Source organism: Chaetodon trifascialis, chromosome 2 (assembly GCF_039877785.1).
Source record: "Chaetodon trifascialis isolate fChaTrf1 chromosome 2, fChaTrf1.hap1, whole genome shotgun sequence".
NCBI lineage: Eukaryota > Metazoa > Chordata > Actinopteri > Chaetodontiformes > Chaetodontidae > Chaetodon > Chaetodon trifascialis.
Window position 1 is genome coordinate 13,952,192 of NC_092057.1, and position 23,230 is coordinate 13,975,421.

The 23,230-nt window shown below is 43.7% G+C and overlaps 2 protein-coding genes across 2 annotated transcripts in view; one reads left to right on the forward strand and one right to left on the reverse strand.

Annotated features, from left to right (window-relative positions):
- LOC139343133 (multiple PDZ domain protein) overlaps positions 1-3,992 on the reverse strand; it is a 35,811-nt gene extending 31,819 nt beyond the window's left edge. Inside the window, exons 1-4 of the mRNA XM_070980610.1 lie at positions 3,758-3,992; positions 2,833-2,922; positions 1,865-2,031; positions 21-248 (exon numbers count right to left, since the gene is read on the reverse strand). Coding sequence (XP_070836711.1) covers positions 21-248; positions 1,865-2,031; positions 2,833-2,845 — 408 coding nt within the window. The 5' untranslated portion in view covers positions 2,846-2,922; positions 3,758-3,992. The remainder of the gene's footprint in view (positions 1-20; positions 249-1,864; positions 2,032-2,832; positions 2,923-3,757) is intronic.
- Positions 3,993-5,303: 1,311 nt separating this feature from the next.
- adgrl3.1 (adhesion G protein-coupled receptor L3.1) overlaps positions 5,304-23,230 on the forward strand; it is a 111,978-nt gene continuing 94,051 nt past the window's right edge. Inside the window, exons 1-2 of the mRNA XM_070984590.1 lie at positions 5,304-5,719; positions 15,819-15,899. The gene's annotated coding sequence lies outside the window, so the exon portion shown is untranslated. The remainder of the gene's footprint in view (positions 5,720-15,818; positions 15,900-23,230) is intronic.

Consider the following 23,230-nt stretch of genomic DNA (forward strand, 5'->3'; position numbering starts at 1 on the left):
ATGACTGACATTTTACGTACCTGTGATTCGGTGGGAATGCAGTTGTCTGGGTAGATGTCGGAGAAGGACAGATCCTGCGAGCCCAGAGAGGAGATGCTGCTGTCCCTGTGGACGGATCTGGCGGTGCTGGGTCTTCGGTTTTCCATGGCCCATGTGTAGGAGTCACTGTGGCTCAGGCCCCGTGCCATGCCCAGGCAGGGGCCACAGTTCATGGACACAGATTTGGAAATACCCTTCGCCTGGTAAGACTGAGAGTGCAATAAGGGATTGATCGATAGGACACATGGAGAGATGTGAAGGAGAGGATAAAAGTGTAAAAATGGAGAAGATGCAGGTAAAAGAGGATGGATTGAGGGATGCAAAGGAAGGGAGCAGATTGGGAGGGAAATGGATGAAGGGGATGAGGAAAGGGATTGATAGAGAGGTGGAGACATTAATTGAAGAAAGGAGATAGGAAGACAGAGAGGAATGGGATGAGGGTGGAGGAGTGATGGAGGGAAGCAGAAAGGATAGAGAAATTGAAAAAGGAGGGCATTGTGAGACAATGAAGAAAGATGTGGCAGGGAGAACGGGGAGGGAGAGTAAATGTGTATTAAACCAAAGAAAAGAAGTACAGAAAGATAGCTTTAAACTGGAGCAGAGAGAGAAAAGATAGGAGAGCAGGAACACAAGGATCTGAGATAAACGCTTCCCTTCAACACCACGTAACCACAAAACTGCTTCCTTTTGTCTTTAAGGTTTTCCGTTTTAAAGTCTGGAAGGGACTTTCAGATGATCGTTATTTCTGTGTCTGATTCCATTCAAACAACACTGACACCTGTTGAAAAGCAGTGGTAGAACAAAAGACAGAATGCTATGAAAATACTAATAAGCAGCTATGCACGCCTTTCATTTGTGCTTCTCAATGCTGCATATAAAAACCTGCAAATTTTCTAAGAAACAAGAACTCTAACTAATAAAAACTGCGCCAGTGTCTGTCACGACAAAAGTACACAAGACTTCGACATAATCCAGTGCCATGTTTCCTGGAATGCCGACACGCTGAATGGCTACAGGCTCACACGATGCTAATGCTTGTGTGTGTAGATCTGTGGCGCTTATAGCGTTAGCCTATTACAGTACACCCCAACAGACAATTACAAAGCCGCGATGATTACCGCTGACAAAGTTAAATACCTTGATGGTGTCATAAATGTCACACACCAACATGTGTGCGCACATACTGTACCTGTGTGTGGGTATATACACAACACACACACACACACAGTCGTTTTTCCGTCACTTTTGGGGACATTACATAGACTTACATTCATATCCAGGAGACTTACCCTAACCTTAACATAAACCTAACCTCACCCTACCCTTGACCCAAGTCTTCACCCTATGATTCAATTATTTACACTGTGGGGACTTGCATTCTGTCCTCACAGGGAAGGCACATGTCCCCATAAGGAAAGCCACAATGTCACTATGTAAACAGATGTCCCCACAATGTGAGTAATGCACATCTGTCCGCACACACACACACACACACACACACACACACACACACACACACACACACACACACACACACACACACACACACACACACACACACACATCAGTTCAAAACTTATAACAATGCCACAGATGACTTCTGCAAACTCCTTGACATATGTAGCCACTTCTTCATCCCCCTTCTGTCTCCCTCTCTCCTGCTCTCTCCCTCTCTCCCTCTTTCTCAGGGCTTTAGTGGTAAGCTTAGGTAAGCTGATTACTCATCCAGTTTGGTTCCTGCATTCAGTATTTTGGGAATGATTCCGGCTCCTTCCCCACCGTTCAATATACACCAAGCGCCCACGCACTCATGCTCGCGCTGTACCTTGGCTGGGGGCTTCCGCTGAGCTTGCTGTAAGCTGAGTATGTGATGGAACAGGGGGCTCTGCAGGACAGTCTTCAGCAGGGAGAGTTTCTCCTGTGTGGGGGCCTCGCCTCTCTCCTTCAGTTTGGCTTGCAGTCTCTCCACAGCCTCCAAGGCACGCTGAGTATCTGCTGAGAAATTCTATATCATTTGTGTCATTCAGAAACAGGATTTCTCCCCCATTTTGGCTTCGCTGTGGCTTCCACATGTAGTTGCTATTTGACCCTTAAACAAGCCAAAACCTTTGATAATGAGCTCTGAATTGTCAACACTTAATAGGGACCAGTGGGGAAATAACTGAATTTGTTAAAATACAACATCTGTCTTTAGAATCCAGAATGACATCCTCTGTCAGTACTGCTCCATGGTGAGATAAGTAGTAAAAGCTATTTGCTTTTTGGAGATTTGAGTGGACAAGAAGCCAGTTCCTGCCAAACTTATCAAGTTTCAAACTGCTAAATGCTGGGTTCACCTGTGGCCAAAGCCTGAGCATAATGCTCCTTTGTGAGAGGACAAGAAAACTTTATCAAGACACACTAAAGTAGTGCTAAAGAAGGACATGCCATCCACGCTGCAGCTCTAAGAAAGCAGAGACAACAAACTGCAATGTTGCATCAGGTCATATTGCCCTTGTTTATTTAGTGTGAGCAGCGGCTAATGAGCACAAGCCACAATTGCAGTAATTGTATGTGGCAGAAGGTTAAGACCCTGTAAACTCTTCACCACAAAGTTTTGACTACCGACCAGACTGTGAGTCCTGTGCCACCTGCACATGTAACTATTCCCTCCTGTCTGGCTGCAGCAGCCATGCCTGACACCTTAATTGTAAGCCTCTGATGGTGGCGGTGGTGGGGAGTCTAACTGAGGTTAGTGGAACATGTTTGGTTTTAAAAAGTGCTCTGCATCTGCGGCTCCCTGAATGCACTTACCCATGATCTCCATCGTAGCCTTAAAGATTGTTGACTTGTTTCTTTGTGACTTTCTGTCTCAGTTAAATGTCATTCTTCTCCGTTTGGCACCTGCAACATGAGCAACAACAAAAAAACTTAAGTTTCCTACCCCATGCAGATACTCTGTTTACATTTTAGTGGCAGTGCATTTGTGGAAGTTGACAGTGTATTTGTTGAGTGAAAGTGCCAAGATGAGGTTTCACCTTGAAGGCATCTCCACTGTTGATACCTGTTGAATAACGTTATGGCAGAAACACTTCTATTAGTCTCCCCTGCTCATGTTTAAAGATAGAACTGATGCACCAATGCGTATTTTACATCTGTTCTGTAGCGTGTCATTTTACTTCCACTTCCTGTCCTCCCAGGCCATGCTTGTTTGCAAGCGCCTTGCTTGTACACTAATGCTCTTTAGCAGGATTTAAATCTTCTCCAAAAGGCTTTATCAGCCAGTGATGGTAATTAACAGCGACACATGGCCTCCCGACCATTCTGACTTGAGGGGAAGCCTGTATAGCATCAAAGCATGATACCAATGACATGATTTGATTCGCAAAACGATGGGCTGGAAATGACAACGTCTCATCTGAAATCTAATTAGAGGCCATTGATAGGCACGAGGGGTAGCGCATTATTTATATGGCCTTCACGGCAGCCAAATGAAATCTATATCTAATACCTGTTGATATTATAGCGATACTGCCTGCTTCAGAAAAAGAAAATCATTACAGATGAATGATTTATAGCAATTACGCAGGCCCATTAGCTTCTAATTTGATATGTAATCTACAAGACAGTCTGTTAATTTCCTAAAAAACGACCCGGGCACATTAGACCTATTACTGTGACGAACAGACGGACATCATGGAGAGTTCAGAATAGCTTGATGCGAGACGTCTCAACTCACCTCCATTGCAGCGCCGGTTGGCTATCAACAGGTCCCCACTGAGCTCCAAGGACAGCACATCCACCACATCCACCTGTCCGCAGGGTGAATTTAACACTATCGAATACCGAAAATGCCACTTTCCTGTTAGGACAAGTCATTACAGCTTCTTGGGAGACACCAAGATAGCAAGATGCAAGCTGTGCGCTTTATTTTCCAGCATTGTGTCCGCGGCTTGTGAGCGCTCCGTGCAGTGCGCATGTCACCCTCTGATCTTCAGGCACACATGGCTCATCCCTAATGAAAAAGAAGGAGCCTACAGTAATCCTGTAATGCATTTCAGCGGGACACGCTGCAAATAATACGTATGAATATGACGGTGACAGCCAAGTAACCTCAACTCCAAGCTCATTTAGCCCCAATAGTTACTTCCCTATGGAAAAATCCGCAATTGTAATTAGAGGAAAGAAATAATAAGAGAAGGTGTGAATTTCCTCAGAAAGGATATAATGGAAAAGTAGGTTGCCATGGAAGGATATTATACTCTATTACGTTGTTATTTATTAGGATTTACGCATATGATCTGGAGGAAATTCACTTTTTTTCAATTAATATCCTTTCATGTAAGGATCTATTTTTTCTTTTCTTTTTTTCTACATTTTCATAGCTGGTATGAATTTTATCAACTTCTCAGTGTTAGCTTTGCCCAGCAGACCCCTACCGGGCAGACTTCAGGCGGAATTGTTACACTCCACCTTCAAGGTCTGGCTTTCACTGGGGTCCAGGGACCATATCGAATCATTAAATGGGTTCGCGAAATAAGGATTATGATTTCTCTTTGATTCCTCTTCATTTAGCTGGGAATGTGACAATCAATGGAATGGGCGACCGACTGTGCACATGTGCACCCACAGGCACAATTATGCCATCATACTAAGTCACGTGTAACAGCATAAAACATCTCTCATTTTGGGCTTAGTTTGAATCAGAATCATGTCGGAGGTTGGGGTGAGGGGGCGGGCTAATGGGGTCTCTGGAAACCGTCCCAGCCGTGAAAAGTTTGGGGGCCCCTGTGTGTTTTCACACGGCAGGTGGAGCCCTCGGTCCAGAGATTTAGGAGCCAGATCCAGTTCCATGTTTTCCACCAGGCACCCCACTTCATCTTTCCTTCTCTCTCCCTCTCTGCATCCCCCAGGCAGGAATCATCATCCCCCTCCCCACCTCCTCAACTCATCCTCGGCTCCCCGCCCGCCTGCAACGCAACGCTCCTCTCGCCGGGCTGCGCTCGATCAACCGAGCATCCACCGCGCCTCCAAATTGGTTTGTCATTTCTGACCCCTCTCTCTCTCTCTCTCTGTGCGCGCGTGTGTGCGTTGACCACGGTCCTCTGCTCCGTTGCGCTCTGCGTCTGTGGACTTCAGCAGAAGTCAGTAAGAACATAAAGGCAGCCGGGAAAGATAAAGAGAGAGAAAGGGAGGGCGGGAGGAAGGGATACAGACAGACGGAGAGAGAGAGAGAGAGAGAGAGAGAGAGAGAGAGAGAGAGAGAGAGAGAGAGAGAGAGAGAGAGATACGCCTCTGTCCTCCTCCGGCACTTCACTGGACTTAGTGCGTTTGGACGGACGCGGTACATCCTCTTGTGTGAGCGCTGATCGGGATACTAAGCACGCAGCTGTTGGTTTATTACACCCTCAGCTTCATCTCTATCCCCTCTTTTGGTCATTTTTGTCCGCGTCTGGCTTTTTTTCCCCTTTCTTGCAGCAGTAGCAGCAGCGGCAGCGGCAGCAGCAGCAGCAGCAGCAGCAACACAAGAATTAACCACAGACGCGGAATCCAGGCGTTGAAATTATTTATCAGCTGGGAAGATATCTTTCTATTCAAGACCTACGTTCTGGGGACTGTATGAGAGAGCGCAGAAAAGGTTATTCCTCCGTGCGCTGGATGTGTATATATATGCGCCGACAACGCTGCGACTGGTGATACGGTAAGGATCGGCTCTTTATTCCTTCACACATGATGTAGATTTTATTCCCCCCTCTTTGCAGACATCGCTGGTGAACGTCTGTAAACCTCTTGGCTGTATGTCAACCTGTGTCTGTCACTGACCTGCTCCGAACGCCACACGGCAGAGCTGACTTTGGTTCTCACGGATGCCCATGGGAATGTGGCCTGCGATTGTTGTACTTGTGGGGGGCGGAAACTAGCTCTAATGGACGAGGAGGGTAAAATGTAACACAGTTCCCGTATTTGTGCAGATGATCGTCCAGCGACTTGTGGCTGGATGGGCGTCGCTCGGATGCGAGATGTCGCTGAGGCGAAGTAATAAGCAATGATACCTATTACCTCTCCGGCAAATAATCAATGCAATCACATTAGGCTGTCCCATGACGGCTTCTCTGCCAAGGTGTACACATAATTATTATTCTGGAGCCGCGTGTTTGCCTCAGTGCAGGGCGCAAAGACAGATCGTATGCTTTGGCACGATGGATGACAGATTAGAAGTGTTCACCCCCCTCAGGTGTTTCTTTGTGTCCTATTTCATGTGGCTGTCATTTGAATATATTGGAATGCAGTTAGCTTGTTTTGAGCTGTGCTGGTTTGCCAGCCGCAGTCTCAAATCCAGAGTAAATCCAGCCACTCTGTTAGAAAAGGAGCATCCAGCAGGCCAGTGCACCCCAGGATACGTCAATCATGCGGATTCATGAGTGAAAGCTGTGGCTCTTATTTACCGAGGGGGCGTCCTGGGTTTGCAGATGACCTTGATCTGCTACTGAAAACTACTGAAGGTTGCACAGTTCTTCGATTTTTGTCCTAAACTGGAAAGAGCACCCTGCTTCAGATTTGTGTGACCACAGATGTAGTGCACTCCTTGTGTCCAGCAGACTCCCCTATGAAGCAGCCAATAACCACACAGCCTCTGTGCCTCCATACTGATGATGAACTATATGGTTAATCATAAGTGGCCTGCCACCCTAATGAATGCAGATATTTGGCAATCAGCGGGCCCCTCAATATTCATTTGCTGTCTGTGTCTGCTTGGGTGGCTGTGGGCTGGCGCATTTGAATGACGGCTCTGAACATCCAAATGGCTATCAGCAAGATATTGTGTGCAAGCTCCTGTGGAGCTCTCAGTGTTCAGTGTGATGATATAGGGTGGTTGTTGACTCTATAGGTTGGAGTGGCTGACAATATGTTGGCTCATCTGTCAATGCTGCAGCTAAGAAAAGTGTATCCAAGGGTTCCACTGAGCAGTGTAAGCAGTTATCTGTATGTCTATGTTGGGAGAAACTTGACATAGATTTGCTCGGCTGCCATTTTGGCAGCATCTGTTAAAGTACAGGCCTGTCTCCAAGGAGATTATTATGTTAGTGGATGTGATGAAGATCGCTAAATAATCTGTCATCAGTGCATCTGTCTGTGTCAGTGATCCTACAGTTACTTGGCTGCGTTTGCATGCCAAATTGATTATTTGTTTCATCTTGCTATCTTTCTGTCCAAATCCTGCAGTAGTTGGTCATATAGGTGTCTGTCAAGTTGTTTATCTGGTTTCAGTGGGGGAAAATGTAGCTTCCAGAGTATTTGTGTTTTTCCTGTTTTTGGATTGACAGGCTGGGATAGCCTCCCCAGAGAACCGAATGAATGCAGGTGTGTCAAAGAGCATCTTGGGCCACGTTACCTCATGACACCTTCACAGCACTGATGTTGCTTAAGCACCTGAAGCTGTATAATGTGCAACAGCAGCAATCAAGCATTCTGCTGACTGTAGGTCTGTCTGTCCTCCGTTTATTAGGTCACTCATTCATTGCACTCGTTATGATGCACAAGAAAGACTAAGCTCCTCAGTGGAGAAAACAGGGTGCACATTACGATGGCCGTGTGATCGTTCTGCTTGATTGACCGAGGGATGAATTTCTTTGTTTGGAGCCGTAATGTAACGCAATATTTGCTTTAGATTTGGTTGGCTCCAAAAAATATAATCTAACCCTACGATGGAAGCAGCCTCTGATTTGAGAAAGGGATCGTATTTTAAACATCTTGTGTGCACATTGAAACCTTGAGACAGTTAAAATAAACCTTGGCAGACAACATAATCCATTGCAGACAGACAGACACATATACACACTTGAATATTAAGACAAGCAGGCATATAATCAGTTTTGTAACAAGTGTAACTGCTTGTTACTGAAGTCTTTTTCCATCGTCAAGGGTTATTAGATAGTCTAACTTCAACACTTGTGCAATTAATTCAGTTTAGTGGGCACATAGAACCTAAGGGCTGATTTCCCCAGAATCATTTTAATAAGCGTTTCCTAAAGAATTTGCAGTTCCAGGGATCCGGTCCTCTGTTTAGTTAATTTATGCATTGCAAGGTAAAGGTTTGTGTCAGAGAGCCTTGTAGATAAACAGAAGGTGGTGTTTATTGTGCGCACAGAGACAACCTACCTTCCTGCATAAATAAATTGTCACTCTTGCGGCTTAAGCTGCGAGGAGAACCAAAACAAATCGTAATTCTGCAATAATAATATTAAGTTTCAATGAAAGCTGAGCTGTAGAATTTCACTGTTCCCTAATGCAGCGATGATTCACATTCCTAGTCCCAACCCCACTTTGTGCGCTGAGTTTAACCTAATTCAAAAGCCCCTTCCTGCGCTAGATGACATCTCTCTCCCGTATTGAAATAATGAGGCCAGATCCTTGCCAGTCTTCCTCATCCACCTAAAGCACGCAGTCATGTGTTAACACATCCTTCCTCCTACCCTTTTCAGTCGCTCAAAGAATAACCTCTGCATTTTTCTCCATCCACTGGAGCTATCAGCTCAGTTCACCTCTCTTAATGTGTGAAACTCGCCACTGATAACGTTCAACCTTATAAGAGGTTCAGACCATACGACAGGACTACGCAGTTACTTTGCTACCTTATTAGATCTGTGCTTAGGAAGGGGGAAAACCAGTAGTGGACGACTGGCTGTCAGATCTCAGGGCATTCTCTGACTCATTGCTCCTATAGCCTCGACTAGAATAGCCCTCCAGAGATAGATGTCTTACTCTGCCTAAATATGGAACGGTTGGAAGGCTTTCTGCTCCAACCACCACAGCCTATTATCTGTCTACATTTTGAGGCCGATTGGAGGAAATGTACACTGCTGGCCTGACTGCTCATGCTGTCTGTTAGCTGTGCTGTCTGCGTATCGCTGAAAGTGATACATGTTGTAATCCTGCTTAGTGGTTATTGCATTGTTTAGCAGTACGGTGTAATCATACTACTGCTAACAACATAAGCAGCTCTGTGATGCTAAATCAGCAATGGTTCTGAATCAGTGGCGCTGCAGTGCAGGTCAAAAAAGAAATATGGTCCAGAGAGGGCTTGCTGTTACCTGCCGGATTAAATCTAATAATTAGAGCTGAAGCTGAGAGTTGATTAGTCAATCAGTTGATTATTTTGCTGAGACTGATTAAATTTAAGTTTCAAAAGTAATTAAAAGTAATTCTTCGAGCAAAAAACACCAAACGTAACCTAGTCCCAGTTTCTAAAAGCTGAATTTTTTGCTGCTTTTCTTTGGCTTATTTGATAGTAAATTGAGTATTTTGGAGCTTTGGAGTGTTGGAGTATAATTGCAAATGAAGCACCCCCAAAAAGCAGCCACAAGTAGCAAAAGCAAAGCTGTTGAACATATTAAAAAGTCCTCATACCTCCTCAAAGGTTTGATTGCATCTTGTTTTTAATCAGAGTTTTGTAACAACCAAATTAAACAAGCCCAAGGACCTTAGGTTGTGATCCATCTCACACGGGATAAAAGTTATTGAGAAATCAATCAGTCTAAATTAATTCTAAAATCACCCCACAGCCATTTATTAGGATATTAAAATTGTGGCGACACAGTGATGTCTTGTGCTCTTCCCTGCTTTGAATTTCTGGCTACACTCCCACTATAAAGATCCCAAAGAGAACAAATATTGAATGTGATGCATTGCGATCTGTAAGATTAAACGTGCTGATGGCTTGTGCTTCACTACCGCACCGCTTTTCCTTTGGAGTCATCAGCGTGAGAGGCGACAGTCAGTCACATCTCACAATTATTTCAGACGAAAAAACTCAGACTTTTGCTGTGACCAGCTGAACAGTCTCAGTCTTTAATATGTTTCATTGGCAGCCCGGGATTTATTTCACATGCAGCTTTTTGTCTCTTTTTTTTAATTTTTATTGTGGCTGCAAAACACCTTGTAATACTGCTTTGAAGGGGGCTACATAAAGTAAAGAATATGATTATTATCATGCCATTCTGAAGTGGCGTAAGGAGGCTGTTGAAAAGGTACACTTCTGTAATTTTTAATACAATTATTCAAGGTAACAGTTTTAGAAAGATGCAGATTGTAACATTGATTTTTATTCGACTGCTCATCTTAACCTCTCTATAACACAGTTCACAATAACCACATAAATGTTGCAACTCAGAGTCAGAGCTGTGAGGCTAACTGTTTTATTCTGCGAACGGCCTCTACTGTCAGCGCTCCGTGTTTAAGCAGCTGCTTTCCATGGTCGCTACTGTATCCACGGCCCATTGTTCCTCTGGAACCTCTCGCTCGCCCGCTCGTTGTTATCCCTCTTTCACAAAGAAAAAACACTTGCTCTTCCAGTCAACACATCTCCTGTCCGCACTTCTCCTGTGTGCCCTTCACCTCCCCGCGCCCCACTCAAAGCTGTCACCGCTCAGTAGAAACACACAGACACACACGTGCACGCATGCAAACACACATCAACGCGGTACACATCAATTACCTCCACTCTCTCTCTCTCACACACACACATACTTTCGCACTTCTCTGGTCGGGCACATGTATATGCTCACACGCCCACCGAGAGCCACACATAGACATTGCCTGCAGCTGTATATTTAGTGACACACACAGAACCATTAGGGAGCTGAATGGAAAATCAGTGTACAAGGCCAGAGTGATTGTAAGAAGCTCACTCAAAGGTCTGCCGATTATTTGGTCTCTGCAGGAAATCATTTACAATAGCACTCACCCCCTTCTCCTCCCAGTTCAGTCCATTTACACAGTGTGTTGCTGCGTGCGTGTGTGTGTGTGTGCATATGCAAGTCTTAAGTCAGGCACCACAGTATTGATGGGGAAATTCTTTGCTGTGTTTTTTGTGCCATTGACTTTAGCGTGCTGAGGAGGTCTCACTTGTTTAGAGAATGGGGTGCTTGGAAATGAGTCATACACATTGTGATGCAACACAGCGGAGCAGATTTGAATTATGGGGCAATGAACAATGAGGTCATCACAGGGCTGGGGGCATAAATCTTCCAGCGCCGTGGTGTAACACAACATTTCTTATCAATGGTGGAAACTACAGCAGGGTTTGAAAATGTGGTATTGTTTAAGAGCCTGATTCAGTGTTGCCAATAAAGGGCTGAGCTGGTTGACTTCAGCGACTGAGACAATAGAAGGGGAATTCAGGTTCGGTTGCAGTGACATTGTGTTTTTGAGCGCCGCTTACTTCAACGAACAACACTTTGTCACTCATTTTGAATGGTCACTGTAAAATATGCCAGATTTTTTGCGGATTGTTTAACTGTTCCAATTTCTCCTTCGCCCCAGCTTTTCGAGTGTTTGCACGCCTCCTTCATCCACCATACTGCATCTAGTGATATTTTCCATATCTTTGCCTTCTTCAGCAGATTGTCCACAATCAGCGTCTGCTGTAATATCATCATCCCCAGGCTCCTCTTAAATTTCCTGCTTACTGGGCTTTTACTTTAACTGCATTACATACATCTTCCACTCCTGGTTCATCTGGTTCCTTTCAGCATAAACCAGGCTGAATAATCTAACTCGAAGCTTTTCGATGTGACTGGTCGTTTGATGGTGAATTTTAAAAAAGATAATATTGTCATTTATTGTGCCTGTTCAGTGGCACAGTGGTGATCTTGATTGATATCGAATGGCGTTTTCATTCCAAGTCTTGGGGAGTGAGAATATGTGCCAGCGTGTATTGATCTGGAGCTTAGTTGATGGCGCAGTGTGATAGGCTGAAGGAGGGCGAGGATGACTAGATGGTCATGCTTGATGGAACAAAGATATTAACAAACACAGTAGTGATCAATGGCTTGATAATGTATGTTTACATCATTTGCACCGCTTTGTGTTTTTCCCTCATGTTATCGAGCTAACTATTCTTGTCTCATGCGTAAACATAGCACCTAACTCTGCCTGAGGTTAAATCCCCACTGACTGGCTGGTGAATAATTCTGTGTGAGAATGCTGCTCGAAACTGCTAGCTTACTTTTAGCACCTTCTCAACATGCGAGTCTGAAAAGAGCCGCTGCGTGGTTCAGCTTCTGCCGAGGACAATGGAACGCGTTTGAGATAAAGGCATCACGCACCTTTGGCATGTATCAGCACCCGTCAATTTGTACCCGACGTATCTTTCACATTTTGCAATAAAGCCATTTTACCACCTCTGTGTTTTGCAAGGGAGCCTGATAGTGTCACACCAAGACAGATGAGCACCATTCTGGCCTGTGGGCCTGCAGCAATAACTTACATGGACCACGTGTCTGTTTTCTAACCAAGAAATTGTGTGCCTGTTCTCCTGCAGTGTGCCTACGTGCGTTTTGAACCCTCTGGTTGGCTCTCGTTCAGACCATATATGTATGATAGATGAGACCGTATCCATCACTTACATCAAGATGAGAGTGAGAGGGAATTGGACGAGGACCTTTACTGTAGAGTGAGTGTGTGCAAGCCTTTGATAGATTGTATTTGGTATTTTAATACCATTCTTTGTGTAAAACCCATGCATGTCAATTGGGCTATTTTTATGGTCAGAATGATGTATGTCGGTGTGTCATTTTTCTTTGTGTGTATGTGTATGTGCACCCATGTGTTGAAACATCTCATTGTCCAGGGTTGAGTGCAGTTGATTACAGTTCAACGGTTCACAATAGGTGGACAAATCAACCAGTTTTTTTGTTTCATCATGTACACCTCCCTTCCTCTCTCTCTCTCTTTCTAACTCTCTCTCTCTTCCAAAGATTTATGTGGGGCACATAGACAAGACTCTTTAATTTTACGCCTGGATAGACCATATACACTATTACTCCATATTCTTCTTGCTTATATCAAATCTGTCGACGCCGCGAGGGAGAATTGTGGTTTTCACATTGAACATATGGGGGGGGGGCCTCCACCCTTTAAAAGAAGGCATCACATTGCTTCATTTAGAAGTGCCATAAATCTCCACCAACAGGCATTAGACGCCATTTCTGGTGTCTTATAGCGCAATCTGTTGTTTGAAGCGTAATTACAAAGAGTAATACATGAAAAACCATCATGAAAGCATACTGTAGAGTCATCCTAATTACATGCAGCAGGCTCATGAGTAATGGGAATGACATGGGACATCAATACCGCCACTGCCTCTCATAATAGAAAACACCATTGTTTTACTGTGAGAAAATGGTCAGCATCTATCATATGGAATCTATTCTGTGTTTTTTTTTTTTTTTTTTTTTTTTTCAGGAAGACATTGAGCCCCGAGACTTAAAAAAAACAAAACCTCTTCCTTCTCATCCCATGAGGCCATTGTTCAGTCAGGCTAAGCCACTTGCTGTCAAAAACCCTGTGGGCCAGCTCCCCTCCCCAGCTCTTACAAAAGTAAAAGCCATGAGCATTCACTCTTTTCCCATCTAAATCTCTCTACTGTTGTCCTCATCCTCGCTCCTCTGCTGGTTGCCCTCAGAGGAGTCTTCTCACCTTGATTCAATCAAAATCTTGCTTCTATCCCCTCTTATGAACTCAAACGCTGTTCAATCTTAGCCCTGATCTCCAAATGATAGTCAGCTATTGCAGTGACTGAAAAATGTACTATAGTAAGGAAGACCTGAAATTACGTAATTGATCCATGCAGATGCAGATCTGTTGATATCAACAGCAGTGACAGAAAAAGTTTTTACCACCTTAATTTGGCCTCTCTCAGTTCTGTCATCACAGGACAAGAACCCTGACATGAGACGATTCTGCAAACATTCAGCAGCAAGTTTTCTTGCTCCAATATATGTGCATGGTAACTACGATATGGTTAAGGTCAGTTAACTAAAATACTATTATAAGGTTCGGGAAAGAATGTGCTACAGTTAAAAGAATAGCTAAAAATAATTGCAAGTTTGTGTTAAGACATAAGCTTACAGGCTCCCACATTAAAGATGGATGTGCGTCATGCCCCTCGACCTTGATATTCTTACTTTCCACCTCTCTAAGGGGAATACTGTATCCTGTTTTGCGAAGTATGAAATCATCCAGTGTGAAAGTAGTTCTTAGTGGCACTGGGCTGGACTGGTGCGTCTATAGGCAAAATATATTAAAACATCTGTCTTATTCTGTTGCCACTCTCCAGATTGTCCCCTAGAAAACTGTTAAGCTGTGCCTTATGGCAACAGAAACGTGAACAAAATTAGGATTTAATGAAGAATTCCTCTTCGGGGACAAAGCGATGGTGAACGGCTGATGTATGCGTGGACTTGCAATGGCTGCATCTCGAATCTTCCCTTCCCTTTTTCCACTGGTTCACTCAAATGAGTCCTAATGAAAAATCTCATTCCCTGCCAAGCTCCTAATACAAACCTGGTCCGTCCACCTTCTTGGCTGTGCATCCCTACCTGTTTCTTTTCCACTTCTCTTCCTCTATTCCTCATTCATTGATCCCTCCATTGTCGACCAGCTCCGTTTGAATAATGTATGGCGTGTTGTGAGAGAAGCGAGAGAGACATGAATGAAGGTGCTGTATTGTGGGGGAGCTCAGTGCCTAACTTATTTACCACCAATGCTCTGTTGCTTCTGGCGATTCTCCTGCAATATAGTGCTAGGTAACTGGGGGTGTACATACACTAATTGACATGCATACACATAAATACATGCAAACACATACATGTACAGCTCTGTGAATCCACTGTGAAATCATTTTTTGGTGGCAGTCTCTGCCCACCCAACTGCAGAGATATTGCTCATGGCCTCCTGTACTGGCCAATACTTACCCAATTACTGCACAGTCCTGCCTGAGAGCTCTACAGAGGTCGAGGTTCTGACACTCTGTATGGATGCCTGTGTGTGTGTGTGTGTGTGTGTGTGTGTGTGTGTGTGTGTGTGTGTGTTACAGTATTTTGGTGCACTTGTTTTTGTGTTCCTCCGAAAATCTTGCGTGGCACACATTCAAAGACTCTGAAACAGCAAATTCAAGGCCAAACAGATATACGCTGTTTCCTCGGCCCCATCAGCCCTCCCAGTAAACACACACAGAACTACAGCTTGCATGCCAAGAGGTGCACACACGACACAAACCCTACTGTATGTGTAATGTGTGTCAGAATACACACACACACACACACACACACACACTGAGATTGACCCTGGTGAGCTGAGGCTGTAGAGTTTGCCCTCAAGAGAAGTAGTTTGGGGTAGAAGGTGGGGGGAGTTGGTTCTTGACAAAAAGCACATACTGATGCAAAACAGGGGAAGATGCAGAGGGAGGTAGGGAAAGGAGACAAGGCACAGATAGAGAAAGATATGAGACGTTCTAACGGTGAATAACTGCCACTCTGCATTATAGGAGCAGCGCTAACAATTTTCCTTTCTGAAAAAGTGTCTCTGGCATTTGGCAGTGAAATGCCACCCATATAAACCAGTTATCATGGCACGAGAGAGCTTTTTAGCTGTAAACTGCCAGCGAGCACAGAGATAGACCATTATAGACTTTGATACCCCGACACTTAAGAGGTCATTACGAGGCAGAGCACACACACGTGCACGTGTGCGCGCGCACAGACACACAAACACTAAACAAGCAATCATGAGCAATAGTGGCTTGTGAACTGTCTGGTTTTTGTGTTTGAGTGGGTTATTCACACAATCTGGAGGGGGCCATTATTCATGTTGCACCCCACATTCACTACATATTATGGCTATCTGTCTCTATTGTGAAAAATGACAAGGACTTCAGTTCAGTGAGCTTCAATAACCCCCGCCCTTCTCCCTCTGTCTCTCCCTTTTGCTCTGTCTCCTCCGTCTCTCTCTCTGTCCAGGACTAGGACGTCCAGCTGCCATTGAGATGTGATTCTCTGGGGATCCATTTCACTTTGACAAAGCAAAGTACACTATAACAGGTAAGAATATGTGTGCAAGTTTGCGTGCGTGCAAGTTTGAATACATAGTGTATGACCCTATGATAATTTTAAACATATTTAACCAGGATGTTGACTGAATGGATTCTTATTTACAGCAGGCTTATTTAGGCCTGGGGGATGGTCAAGCAAATATATACACACACCTGGTGTGTTGTTTTTGCCGACTCTACAGTACATTATGCTTTTTTAGAACCCAAAAATGACCCAGCGTTCTCCCCAGAGATCTCAGGGTTCCATCTGTGCGCAGAAGTGCTCTAATTGGTCCGACAAATGCGTCCTCTCAAACTGCTAATCCAATCAGATATGACCCACCGAGCTTCAAAAAGAATATGGAAGAGTGTTTAACATGCAGCGAACGCAACAACAGAATAGAATAGATAGTTTAAAGACAGTGTGTGCTTTTTGCCTCAGAGAGAATAAAGCACAAAAATGAAACCATCATCAAATTAATTATAATCAGCGTGCTGTTCCATGAAGGCATCAACGGGAGTTTAACCACAAACCCAAACCGTCATCTGCCCATGAAGCCACTCACTACAACTTATTTACAGTGTATTTACAAGCTGAGCTGGGCCTGTAAAATCTCGAATTTATGAGCTCCTTTTTAATTAGAAATACCGTCTCCTAGAGTTGGGCTGATGAATTGCACATTCAATTTATTGACGATAGAGGAGGGTGCAGTTCTTGGGTATTGACATCTAGTCAGAGCATCCCAGGTTGACATCAGTTTTTCACTAAGAGGGGAAATATGTTGCATCTTTGCTCTGTAAAAACCCCCGAGGCCATGTTTTCATGCGGAATCCTATTTTTAATTGATTGAATTGGCTGAGAGTAATGTGAATGAGGGTGCCCTCTCTCTTTCTCTCCTTCTGTGCAGTTTGGCAGTTCGCTCTGCAGTTAGTTATGTTATATCTATTTCATGGCCATGGTCATTTCACTGAACTGTCTGAAGACATTATTTTTCTTTTCTTTTTATAACAAGGTGTACAGCAGAGGTTGTGTCAGTGTGGTTAGTGAATTTTTTTTTGGCTTAAGTTTGTGTTTTTCATTTAACCTCAACCTAAAAAAATAGTTTCTCCTTATCATATCTCTATATTCTTTGTGTTTCTGTGTGTGTGTGTGTGTGTGTGTGTGTGTGTGTGTGTGCCAAGTTTAAGTCCATGTTGATACACTTCCTGCGCACTTCCTTCACCCCGCCTGCCTTCCTTCCTTGACTCTCACATGAGTCTGAATGGTTGCTTTGAAATCTAATTCTGTGATATCATTCTCACGTTTTGTCTTTATTTCACTGAAACAATGAGTGAAAAGAAAGAACAACAGGAAAGGGGATGTATCATTCTTCGTATGGGGGATGTGCTGTTTTTCTCTTTGTGGAACAGGTGTTTCCCGCTCCGCATGCACAAACACACAACCTTCATTTACCACACGACTAATGAGAGCGCAGATTGAAATGCAATCCGTATCAGTTTCATTGGTTAAACAACGATTACGTTTAAGTGAGTCACGCGGCAGTGCAGCACACATATGCAAGGACAGATAAGCAGATAAATGCTTATCTGGACAGGAAGCGTTCACTGCAACAGAAAACTAGATGGGAAACTGAAATACAAAAAAAAAGGAATCTGACATATTTGTAAAACGAACAAAGTTTGTGAAGAAATGTGCAATTTTCTGTCTCTTTGTCTCATTTTTAAAGCAACATTTTAGACATCAAAATAAAAAAAGACTCCAGCTGCAGCAACCCTTACACAAATTGCCCCCTTAATGTCACACCCACCCACCCACACACACACAAACACCCTCCTCTGCCCCCCTGTCTCCACCACCCATGAACACGGGCTTATTGTCTTATAATGTGACCTTTGCCTTGAGTGGAGAGCCCTTTGTCATAAAACAATGGAGTCCATATTGTAAACCATGCCAGTCAATGCCGTCCACACAGCTGCCAGAGAAAGGGTGCAGATTGTCCAGGGTCCAAGTTGAAGGCTTTGAGGCAGGCACTTGTGGCGTGTGCACGAGTGTGTGCGTGCGTGCGTGCCCGTGTGTGTGTGTTTGTTTGTGCCTGTGTATTTTCGTCTGCGCTGTTTGTGTCTGTAAGATGCGCGCCCGTTTTCCAGAATCAGCAGATGGGCCTGTGCAATTAGACTCAGCCGTCTTCCCTTGTGTGCACACATGCACGGATACACACAAACAGACGCGCACAAACCCACACAGCCACATACACACAGGAACACACCCAGGGCCGGGCATGAAGCAGATGTCTCTGAAACACTAGACCTGACAGATACTGTAATGGAGGAGGAAACTGAGGAATGAGAATAGAGTTGCCAGAACAACCACTAGACATCACTCAACTTGAAGTTGATGATCTATCTATCTATCTATCTATCTATCTATCTATCTATCTATCTATCTATCTATCTATCTATCTATCTATCTATCTATCTATCTATCTATCTATCTATCTATCTATCTATCTATCTATCTATCTATCTATCTGCATCACATTAAATGGGTACAAATCCTTTGCTCACAGTAGAATACCACCTAACTATCTCAGTACACCATCTCCACATTTAGCCACACCACTCATGTATTGACCTGCAGTAACAGATAGGCTCAGAGGAAATGAGCTTGTGACTTAAAGGTCACAGTTTAAAATCTGAGTAGTACAGTAGCTGTGAAAATCCTGGCAGTTTAAATCCCTCAACAACTACCATCAGGGCTGCGACCTCTGGGCACTTAACCTTTAACTGTTCCAGTGGAGCAGCTCAGTGCCCAATAGTGCGAGACTGCGTGGCTGTGCTGTGCAGCTCCCAGGTGTGATTGTGTTAATGTGTGAATGTGGTCCAGCCTCCCTTCCTCTCTGCTACTCCCCCTCAGCCATTCATGCAAACGTGAATGTGTTCTTTCTTAGTCAATGAGCCACGCTAAATGAGGCTTATGACTTGATAGCTTGCAAATGTGTGGCATTTTCGGGTTATTATTCCAGCTTTGAGTGCAAAAAAATTCTTTCCTAATTTGGTGTGCTGCACCAATGACAGCCAGGATGAATTCTGTTGATCTTAACTTTGCCGTTTGTTGTTGATACGGGACTTTTTTTTTTTTTTTTTTTTTTTTTTTACCATGTCTGCTGCGGCCTGGTAGCTGAGCATCCTGTTGACTGTTGCTAAAGATACCAGCATGTCCCCTATGCATTCGTTTTTCCTTGCACAGGATCAAGACAGGCCAGCAGGGGAGCAAACACACACACCTAATCAAACACACATGCAGTACACGCTGACGTAAATGCATGAACAACAGCTCACACATATGCTGCACCGCTTACAAACACAAATACATTGCCACCTGAGTGCAGTGGTACAATCCCCCACACGCCCTCCGCAGCACACGCACAGACTCACTCACACACACACACACACACACACACACACACATACTCACACGCACGCATGCACGCACGCACGCACGCACGCACTGACAACAGGGAATAGCCCACAGAGATGCTCTTTGTCAACAACTTGGAAGAAAGCAGCTATTTAGGGCCACTGTATTCCTGGAAGGATAAGCCATCTTATTTGTGTGAAGAGCCTGTGTGAAACAAAACAAGTTATGGCAGTTACTATCGCTCTCTCTTCCCCACTGTGTCGTCTCATATTTGCGGTGTTCTGCTTATGAACCGGTGCTAATTGTGTAAAGCTGAGCACGGTATATTGTGAATGTAGATTTCCAACGGGCTTGGTGTGATGATGAGCAGATGCACTCACAGATGTTTTCCCTCCATGTGTCTGTTTACCAGTTCAATTATCCCTATCGCATACTGTAGAGATTTGTTGTTCTATTTAGGTGCTTCAGCACAGATTCCAGCAAAAATACTAGTTAGTGGAGTATTACAAGCCTGTCTTAACTCCATTCTCTCCGGCTCTGAATGTCAGATGTTGTTTGTATAATACATTTGAAAGTATGGAAAAGTAAAAAAAAACAAAAACACTAGAAATGTCAAAACCTAAATACTCTTTATGTCAGTTTGCATCATCATGCAACGTATCGTTCGAGGAGAGTTATCTGACTCGGTCAGAGATTACAGTCTAATTGTGCTGCTTAACAGTTTGAAATCGATGTGCTGCTCTGTCAACTTTTATGGGAGGCTGTTGGGTTCAGATTTTTGCTTTTCAGTAAAGAAACATGCAAAATAAATGAGTTGATCCCATCCATCAGCGGTGGGGATTCAATCCGGGGAACGTGCTCTCTGTGCGCATTTTCAGTTACTGTAAGGAGGGATGCAGACCCCGCCGGCATCCATATGTGACCCTCACCATTAATTCGTGTTTTTGGAACTTAAGTCTATCTAGAATTACAATTTGAAAGGGGATCAATGTTCAAGACTTGTAGCTACAACCTGAATATTAGATCTGAGCAGCATGCTTTGAATTTTTGATCAAATATTTCTCACTGGCTCAGTTAAGCATTGATGAGACTTTTTTCTTTTTGTTTGGTCTTTGTAACTGTGCAGAAATGAACTATTCTCTCATCGCTTCTCTACCTTCTGCAATATAAAACAGCACAACTGTAATTTTAAAGTACAAAACTCATATGAATCACATCAAACTGTGGGAAATGACATGGCAGTGTGAGATAGATACAGTGTATGAACACAACAGGAGTGAAAGCCTGTTTAGTTAGTATTGCTGTAGCACAATAACATGTAGTAAGCCATACTTATATATGCAACATGTTTGTCAGCATTTGATATGGGAAATGACAAGCATTCAAAAATCCATTACAGAATGGAGATACACATAACAGTATGGTGTACCAAGCGCTCCTTTGAATTACCGTATTTTTCACTGTGTATGCCTGCTCTGGTATGTTGATTGGAATATATCAGCATGCCAGCAATATGAAACTGCAATAAGACCCAGACCTCTACCCCGCGTGATTTGAATATGAAATGATTAGAGTATTGATTTTGGTTATTTGGGTCTCCCGACCCGAGATGATATTGTAGCAGCGTAATCACCATAGCTGACATTTAGCACTGTGTTTACCTTTGCTGTCTCCATTGATTGCTTCAAAATCACCACTCATACATCCTGCTGGAGCTCATTGTATCACTGGTTTTGTGCTATTTCAGAAAAAGAGATGGATGCAGCTGATCAAAAATGCAACAGTTGTGGTCTTTGCCGGCGCAGAAAATAATCACATTGCCTTGCAATCATGGAACAGTGGTTCTTACAGGCTTGCATTTCAAATATCACCGAATATGATTATACAGATAGTTGGTGAAGGGTGTGTGTGTGTGTGTGTGTGTGTGTGTGTGTGTGAGAGAGAGAGAGAGAGAGAATGACTCTAGAATAGGTCTTTAACATGTGTTGATATCACAGGTAATGTTATTTATAGCTTTGCATGAGACTGATGAAAAATGCATTTTTCAACCTATACAAACTGAAAACTAAAGCTCCGCCTGAGCCCAGCAGGGAGCAGTAATAAGTCTTCATTTTTATGTAATGTTCCAGGTACATTTGTTGCACTGAGTCACCACCGCTGCACCTCTTCAATCCCAGTAAACTTTGAAGAAAATCTCCTCTTCGGTTTAGATTTTCCAATTTTGTTTCCATAGAGAAGTGAAAATGTAATATCTGACAAAAGTGTTTGCTGACAAATACTCTCATATCGCTGTGGACATCTGTCATGAGACATTTTACACACATCATCACTCTGAGCAGCACAGCCGGCAAAGTGACTCAAAGAGATTGTAGTGTTAATGTTACTCCACTATATTGTGAAGGAAATATTTCTTTTTGTGCCCACAGGCACATTTTCCTATGCAGGAGTCAAGGTGACAGCCTGCAAATGAATGTACTCTCATCTTAGGAAGATCTCTTTTTATTTTCAATGCCATTTTCTCAGCAGTTAGACAATCCAGCGTTAAGTGCCTCCTTTTATATTTATATACCAGTGTTGGTGCTTATGCATTATTAAATTATGAACAGGGCCCAGTAAGCGCCCCAGAAAGGCCTTTTTGAATAAATATTTCAAGGCTCTGATATACACAGTTCATATCTGCTCTGTAATGCAAGAGGCAAAGGTTTGGTCCTCATGTCTTATGCAGAAATCATTTTTTTCCTCACACAGAATCAGTTAACTTTAATTTGCTGATCCTGAACAAATCTTTGAAAGTTTGCATGTGTGTATTTCTGGGAAATAATCGGGATCAATCAGGCATTTGGAAAGGGGAAAAAAAACATCCTAAGTGGGAATCTCATTATTTACTTTAGGGCCGGAGAATCTCCAAACGTCTTTTGTGCAAGGTTATTCTGAAACAGAGAACAATGGGTGTAGAGAACCTGAAGACGACAAACCTTTTTAATCTTCTTTACAGAGCAGCGGAGGGAGCTGGATTGACAGGGCGGATGATAGAGGGGACAGAGGAGGCAGCATGAGATAAAAGACGAAATGGAAAAAAAAAAGCCAGCAAAGAGGGAAGAACAGTTAAAAGCAGATAAGTAAACAAGGCGGGATGGAGGATAACAATGGGGGATGAAAACAAATGGAGGAACGGAACTGGAAAAAAAAAAAGATAAACGGAATAACAAGCTCAAGAGCAAGAGTAGGCTGCATGTGAACATCCGAGCGTATTCTCCTGCTATAACCAAGCCCGGCCCTTCCATGAGGGCTTAAATCTAGGCCACGAGTGTCGTATCCTGCCTGTTTGTCTGCCTCCTCTTTTGATGCAGCATCATTCACTGCTGAGGTGGCTGTTCTCTGTACTGTACCGGACAACTTTCTCCCTCTCTCCTCTCCCTCGCTCACTCTCACAAACACAATCACGCACACATAAACTTGGCCTCTCCCTGCCTCTGGCTTTAAGGCACAGCTCTGACAGATCCGTTGTGACAGGACTGGGTTCAGAGCACAGTGACAGAGAGGAAGAGAGGGAGATGGCAATGGGGGAGAGAAAGGGTGGTGTGTAGGAGAAGACAGATGAATCAAAGGGAGGAAAACAACAGCAGTGGCAGTGGAATCAACATCACTGCATCTCTAGTTGACAAAATTGATTGTATCAGAGGCAGTTTTGTAAACCATTAACTTTACCCTCGTGGGTTACTCTGCCAGGAAGGACCGCAGATGCGTGCCTATGTATTACCGTGTGCTTGTGTGTGGCACGATGTTGCGTGCATTCATTTATTTATTTATTCTTGCTTGTCATTAGCCAAGGTTTCTTGCATGAATCAACCTACTCTAAGATGACAAATATTGACCACACACAAATAGGAGGGATGAGTAATGTGCTACAATGAAATTTACTA